General features: G+C 40.7%; 1 protein-coding gene across 1 annotated transcript; it reads left to right on the plus strand.

The window, feature by feature from the left end:
• Nucleotides 1-4,031: 4,031 nt before the first annotated feature.
• Nucleotides 4,032-4,949, plus strand: LOC101103970 (olfactory receptor 8S1-like). The gene has a single exon (XM_027965810.2). It carries the CDS (start codon nucleotides 4,032-4,034, stop codon nucleotides 4,947-4,949), a length of 918 nt encoding a protein of 305 aa, XP_027821611.2.
• The last annotated feature ends 3,001 nt before the right edge of the window (nucleotides 4,950-7,950 follow it).

Here is a 7,950-nt window from a genome sequence, read left to right on the forward strand (position 1 = left end):
AGTCTCTCCAACCTGGTACTAATTTCTGTTACATAGAATGTTGGTTTGTTCCTCACAATTACTTCTTGTCCTCCTTTTTGGAGCGATAAACACTCAGGTTGGAGGTGAAAAAGGAGGCTCTAATGATTCTTCATCACCTCAGGTGTCTTCAGTACCACACTTCAGGTAGTAAATTAGGTCCTGACAACATTCCAAGGTGATTATTTTTAGCTTTCATTTCACATATGAGACAATTACAACAAGAGTTTCCGTAAATCTTATGATACTCCTTGTTTCTGGTGCTGAAATCCCATGTTATACCAGAAACCTGAAAGTTTGGGGAGGTAAATGCCTAAGGGCTGTCAGTGAGAGGTGAGAGGGGATCAGGAAAATAATAGATTTCAGGCACCTCATGACTCAAAAATAACCTTCTCCAAGCACTCCAAACATATAGGGTCCAGAAACTAATTCTATCTTTAATTACAGGTATTCCCAGTAATTATATACTTGTAGGTATGTGCAAGTTCAAGGCACAAAACTTTATATTGGGGCAAATGTCTCCAGTTCGCAGCACTTTTCTCCAGTGTCCTTTCCTTATCGGTTTCATGCAAGTGCCGGATGTCTCAGTCCCTTATTTGTGCCTAAGCAGATCTGATCCCTACATGCAGTAAAGCCCTAGATTATTCTCTTTCTGATTTTCCTCTGTTTACTTACTCATCCACTCATTTGTGAATTTACTTTAATTGTTAAGTCTCTTGCATTGGAGACAGATTCTATACCATCTGAACCACAGAGAAGACCATTTTTTAAAAATCGTTCAATTCTGTTTTGTTTAGTTTACTTTGAAACAGATCAAAAATACATTGCTAGAGTCTTTTTATTCTTAAGAGGGCATGTATTAGTGGTCTTTATCCATTAGCCTGTATAAGCAGGCTATTTTGTCTACAGCTGGACTTTAGCTTGGCTGTGGTAAATGATGAATTTCTTTTTAAAAATTTATTAATTTTAATTGGAGGATAATTTCTTTACAATATTGTGGTGGTCTTGCCATACATCGACATGCATCACCCGTGGGTGCACATGTGTCCCCCTGTCCTGAAAGCCCCCTGCCCCCCTCCTGCCCCACTCTGGGTTGTCTCAGAGCACTGGCTTTGCGTGCCCTGCTTCATGCATCGAATTTGCACTGGGCACCTGTTTTACATATGGTAATTAACATGTTTCAGTGCTATTCTCCCAAATCATCCCAACCTCGCCTTCTCCTACATAGTCCAAAAGTTCTTTATATCTGTGTCTCTTTTGCTGCCTTGCATATAGTATCATTGTTACTGTCTTTCTAAATTCCATATATATGTGTTAATATACTGTATTGGTGTTTCTCATTCTGACTTACTTCACTGTGTATAATAGACTCCAGTTTCATCCACCTCATTAGAACTGACTCAAATGTGTTCTTTTTTATAGCTGAGTAATATTCCATTGTGTATATGTACCACAACTTCATTATCCCTTCATCTGCTGATGGACATCTAGGTTGCTTCCATGTCCTAGCTATTGTAAACAGTGCTGCGATGAACACTGGGGTACATGTGTCTCTTTTGATTCTGGTTTCCTCAGTGTGTATGCCCAGCAGTGGGATTGCTGGGTCATATGGCAGTTCTATTTCCAGTTTTTAAAGGAATCTCCACACCATTCTCCATAGTGGCTGTACAAGTTTGCATTCCCACCATCAGTGTAAGAGGGTTCCCTTTTCTCCACACCCTCTCCAGCATTTACTGTTTGTAGACTTTTTGATGACAGCTATTTTGACCAGTGTGAGATGATACCTCATTGTGGTTTTGAGGAAGCCCATTTGTAAGAACATTTTTAAGCAACTTCTTTGGGCCAGTGCTGGGTACTTTTGTATGACTCATTCTAAAATGAACTCTTCTCAGACTGTCTTTCTTTGGAAGTGATCTAGTCAGCTAACTGCATCTAATTGTGATAACAAATGAAAACTTATAGTGGTACCATTCTCAGAGCTATTTACATTCTCAATTTGGAATCTGAAGCATCAATTCTGAATAAATGAAGCATCAAGGACAGTGAATTTGTAGCACAAGGTAAACAAAATAAGTGATTTTATTTACTTCTGTGACCAGAAGTAACTAACTCACTACACCTCTATCTGTGAAGAAGTATGGCCCCTGATAGAGCAGTTTCTAGGTTTGTCTTTCATAAAAATGCCGTATGCAAGAGTTTTACTGTTTGGCTTTTATTTATAGGAGAATAAGTTTACCCAAAGTTTAAGGAATTTCTATTGCTAGTAAATAGGATTCCATTTAGAGATGAGTAAAATGGAGAGCACCAAAATGGAAGGGACCTTCCTTTTTGCTGCCCTCCAAAATATAATGGGTGGTTCTCTGTATTTCATGATTTGATTTTCCAATGTCTTCTGCCAATGATGCAATGTTTTCAAGATGAATCCACATTGCTATAGCTAGAGCTACAGTAGTGAGTAAAAGAAAAAAAAACAAGTGTTAATATTGTAAAATTATTAGAATCCCCACATGAGAGGAAGGTTTGAGGTTTTTATAAATAATATATACAACTTACCCTTTTAATTTTCATCTTTTAGAAATCAAGGAAGACGTCTGTATGCAACAGGAATTTTCAGACTCTATCTTAATGCTGAAAATTGACACTGACCTTCAGACTTAGTCATCTTCTGGATCACTGGATTAAAAAAAAAGTTTTTGTTTAATTCTGTGCTAGTTGTTGCTCAACTAGGTGAGAAATACAGATAACGTGAACTTGATTTTTAAGAATAGCTCTGGTTCCAGGTGTTGTTTGGATAAACATGATAGAGAAATCATAATTCCTTTGAGAAACTGAATGGTGGATCTTTCACTGTGAACCCAAGATATTGAGCAGGACGGGAAAGGCTGAGATGGTGGAGTCAATAGTGTTGACGGGTCATCCTGAGTCTTGGGCTATAATTTCAGTCGTCAGTTCAGAGGAGAGAATGAGAAGGCCAATCTTTAGAAAGTTAGAGGGTACTCTTTATTTACAAATGGCATGAAGGCACAGACAAGAGATGCACCTGAGTAGAGTACACAAGCTGAGCATGGAGATTATGAGCAGTATGTTCCCATATTATTGGTCAGCAGTTTCCTATGACCACCTTTATAACATCTGGGATATTGCTGTGCCCCTTTCTCTTTAATTAATTCCCTTTCTCCTCACTCTGCAAATCTCCAGCCACTACCCCTCTTCACGTTCCATTATTGACCCTATTTAAACAGTTAGTGAAAAATAAAAGCCTTTTTTTTTTTTTTAATGGCAGATTCCTTTTTAAAACCAAATCTACTTACTTCACGCATGTTTGGTGCAGTAAACCCTCTCCTGCCTTTGGCCATGCTCTGCTTCTGCTCTGAGACCCAGCTGCTCTCCAAGACACCATTTCTGCAATTTTCTCTTATTCCTCCTGTAATTTCTCCCTCTTTACTAGTTTATTATCAACAGTTCACAAACATCTTCAAGTAACTTTAATAATAAAACAATAGCAAGTAAACTCCTAAGACATTAAAGAAAGAACAATAAAAGTGGAGAGGGAGTTGATAGGGTTGGGATCCTACAACCCAAGTGGATCTAGGACTGGCTTCCCTGGTGGCTCAGAGGGTAAAGCGTCTGCCTGCAATGTGGGAGACCCGGGTTTGATTGCTGAGTCGGGAAGATCCCCTGGAGAAGGAAATGGCAACCCACTCCGGTACTCTTGCCTGGAGAATCCTGTGGATGGAGAAGCCCGTAGGCTACAGCCATGGGGTCGAAAAGAGTTCGACATGACTGAGAAACTTCACTTTTCACATTTTGGGATCCCACAGAAAAAATTATTACAGGTTTTGGTAAACTTAGAGACTTGAGGAAGTTTATCATTTCAGAACTTACATTTTTGAGTAGGCATAAAGCTTTGTGAATGGAGAGGGTAAAAACACTTGGATATTTGTTAGACATCAGAAAAGATTTCACCTGATTTTTTTTTTTTTTTTTGCATTCCCAAGAAAATATCGAAGGCAATGAGAAACCACAGTGTTGTCTCTGAGTTTATTCTCCTCGGGCTGTCTGCTGACCCCCAAATCCAAGCTCTGCTCTTTGTGCTGTTCTTTGTTATTTACATCCTGACCCTGATGGGGAACCTGATGCTGCTGCTGGTGATCAGGGTGGATTCCCAGCTTCACATCCCCATGTACTTTTTCCTGGGACAGCTGTCCTTTCTGGATCTCTGCCACTCTTCTGTGACTGTACCCAAGCTATTGGAGAACCTCCTGTCTGAGAAGAAAACCGTCTCAGTAGAGTGCTGCATGGCTCAGGTCTTCTTTGTGTTTGCCACTGGAGGCACAGAATCCTGCCTACTTGCTGTCATGGCCTATGACCGCTATGTTGCCATCACTTCTCCTCTGCTCTATGGCCGGGTGATGAGCAGACAGCTGTGTATGGGGCTGGTGGGGGGCTCATGGGGCTTGGCTTTTCTGGATGCTCTCATCAATATCCTTGTAGCTCTCAACTTAGACTTCTGTGAGGCTCAAAATATCCACCACTTCAGCTGTGAGCTGCCCTCTCTTTACCCTTTGTCTTGCTCCGATGTGTCTGCAAGCTTTACTGCCCTGCTCTGCTCCAGCCTCCTGCATTTCTTTGGAAATTTCTTCTTGATATTTTTCTCCTATGTTCACATTTTGATCACCATCCTGAGCATCAGCTCCACCAAAGGCAGAAATAAGGACTTCTCCACCTGTTCCTCCCACCTCACTGCAGTGGTCTTCTTTTACAGCTCAGGTTTACTCCGCTATCTCATGCCAAATTCAGGATCCATTCAGGAGCTGATCTTCTCCTTGCAGTATAGTGTGGTCACTCCCATGCTGAATCCTCTCATCTACAGCCTGAAGAACAAGGAGGTGAAGGCAGCTGTGAGAAGAATGCTGAGAAGATGTTTCTAGTGTTTCAAACCATAGATAAGAAAAAATCAAAATGATGAGGAACTTGGGTAGAATTGCAATAAATAATGCCTGGATATTTAGGAGAATTCTCTGATATAAGGATCTGCAAGAGGCCGTACATTTTTTCTTGAAAATACTTCAGAAAAGATGAAAGTGTTTTATGGAATGATACCAGTTTCATCCTAGAAACTGGAAGAGGAAGGTAGCTAAATGAACCTTTTATCTCACAATTCTTCTTACAAAAATATTTAATTTATTACACACAGTTTGGTAGATATTGTTCTTATCTGCTTAGGCATTCTTTACCATTTTTCCAGTAACTAAACTCCAACTAAAGTCTCATAGAGACTGTTAACCACAGTGTCCCCAAATCTTCCCCATCTCTTTTCATTACCTGCTCATCCTTTTTGACACAGTGGCGGGTACAGGAATGAGCGCATGGTCAATGCCAGATCACTCACCCTCTTAAGATATTTGCAACTGTTTATTTTATTGAATCTACATGTTCCAATAGAGATTACAAGTAACGCATTTGTTTATCCTGCTTCAAACCATTTACCTCATGCCCAACCATCTCCAGCTTTGTGGCAGCCTCATGACTAAAGATTCCTTGGTTCATACACGTGTGTGCACGTTCAGTCACTTCAGTCATGTCCATCTCTTTGCGACCCTATGGACTGTGGCCTGCCAGGCTCCTCTGTCCATGGGACTCTCCAGGCAAGAGTGGGTGGGTTGAGTGGGTGGGTGGAGTGAGTGGGTGGGTGGAGTGGGTTGCTGTGCCCTCCTCCAAGGAATCTTCCTGACCCAGGGATTGATCCTGCAGCTCCTGCGTCTCCTGCGTTGCAGGCGATTCTTTGCCACTGAGCCACGGAGGGAGCCCTGGCTTGTACGCACTGCTGGACGAATAGCTCTGCCCCTGAGCCCTAGTAATGCTGCAGAAAAGGCAGGATGTAAGGAAGTCCGTGGCAGAGCAAGTGCTGTATACGGCCTGTGACAAACCCCAAGAAGAAACCAAGACAATTTCAGCAAAAGCCCTTTGGATCATGAACACAATTAGAATGCTAGTGAGAAGAAGACTTAGGAGATGCATATGGATTAAAATTATCATGTCAAAGTCAATTATTGCTTCTTTCTGAAATTGCTGTTTAGCTTTTTAATTATTTACAAACTATCAGTTATAATCCTGCCATTCACATTGTACTCCCCAGGAGCAGAGAATATAAACTCAAAAGACAGCAGTGACATCTTCTGGCATCTTCACTACTTTTTCGAGAATATTAAAATAGTTTCAGACGTATTTGTTGCACAGTAAATATGTTGGAATGTTCAAGTCATTAGCAGAGAAACAGAATATATCTAGGATGAATTCTCACCAGAGGGACCCCACTGCCAAAGTGGTTTGAAATAATTCTATGAATAGAATAGCCTATTGTATTAGTGCCAGTCTCTTCCTTCCTGGAGAGTCTAGTTCTGGTCTACAGACTCACAAAAAGTGTGACTCTGGCTGCAGAGTGGTGATTATACACAGGTTCAACATTTTCACTCACTAAGGTTGATCTGCTGTTGGCATTGGTGAAAATTATTTTACTAAAGGTCACACACAAATTTTGTTAGATACATTATCAGATACCTTCCACTGTTTCTACTGTGAATTAACAGTTCACTTCCTTGGTTATTTCTAATGTATAGGAATGCTGTGGTATTTGTATATAAATCTTGTACCTTGTTGAACTTGTATCTCAGTAAACTATCTTCCTAATTCTAATGGCTCATTTATACATATTATTGGATTTTTTAATTACATTTTAATTATTTTGTCATACATAAGGAAAAGCAATTTTTTTCCATGCAGTTTTTATATATTTCATTTTTAAAGTTAGTGTAGTAGAGGTCTGCTACAAACATCTTTCTATTGGGATTAGTAAGAAAGCTTCTAATATTTCAGCATTCAGTTCAGTTCAGTCCCTTAGTCATGCCCGACTCTTTGTGACCCCATGGATCGCAGCACGCCAGGCCTCCCTGTCCATCACTATCTCCCAGAGTTCACTCAGACTCATGTCCATCGAGTCAGTGATGCCATCCAGCCATCTCATCCTCGGTCGTCCCCTTCTCCTCCTGCCCCCAATCCTTCCCAGCATCAGAGTCTTTTCCAATGAGTCAACTCTTCTCATGAGGTGGCCAAAGTACTGGAGTTTCAGTTTTAGCATCATTCCTTCCAAAGAACACCCAGGGCTGATCTCCTTCAGAATGGACTGGTTGGATCTCGATGCAGTCCAAGAGACTCTCAGGAGTCTTCTCCAACACCACAGTTCAAAAGCATCAATTCTTCGGTGCTCAGCTTTCTTCACAGTCCAACTCTCGTATCCATACATGACCACTGGAAAAACTATAGCCTTGACTAGATGGACCTTAGTTGGCAAAGTAATGTCTCTGCTTTTGAATATGCTATCTAGGTTGGTCATAACTTTCCTTCCAAGGAGTAAGCATCTTTTAATTTCATGGCTGCAATCACCATCTGCAGTGATTTTGGAGCCCCCAAAAATAAAGTCTGACACTGTTTCTACTGTTTCCCCATCTATTTCCCATGAAGTGATGGAACCAGATGCCATGATCTTCGTTTTCTGAATGTTGAGCTTTAAGCCAACTTTTTCAGTCTCCTCTTTCACTTTCATCAAGAGGCATTTTAGTTCCTCTTCACTTTCTGCCATAAGGGTGGTGTCATCTGCATATCTGAGGTGATTGATATTTCTCCTGGCAATCTTGATTCCAGCTTGTGCTTCTTCCAGCCCAGCGTTTCTCATGATGTACTCTGCATAGAAGTTAAATAAGCAGGGTGACAATATACAGCCTTGACGTACTCCTTTTCCTATTTGGAACCAGGCTGTTGTTCCATTTCAGCATTAAGAATGATTATTCTGTTTCTGATCAATACCTTTAACTTATTATAAGATGTCTCTTTTAACAGTATTTTGCTAAGAATTGCTGTCAGGTTTTATCAAGT

The sequence above is a fragment of the Ovis aries genome, chromosome 3 (genome assembly GCF_016772045.2).
Source record: "Ovis aries strain OAR_USU_Benz2616 breed Rambouillet chromosome 3, ARS-UI_Ramb_v3.0, whole genome shotgun sequence".
In the NCBI taxonomy this organism is placed as follows: domain Eukaryota; kingdom Metazoa; phylum Chordata; class Mammalia; order Artiodactyla; family Bovidae; genus Ovis; species Ovis aries.

Bases quoted from the DNA above. Each gene is read 5' to 3' on its own strand.
- LOC101103970 (XM_027965810.2), top strand. From the start codon at position 4,032: ATGAGAAACCACAGTGTTGTCTCTGAGTTTATTCTCCTCGGGCTGTCT.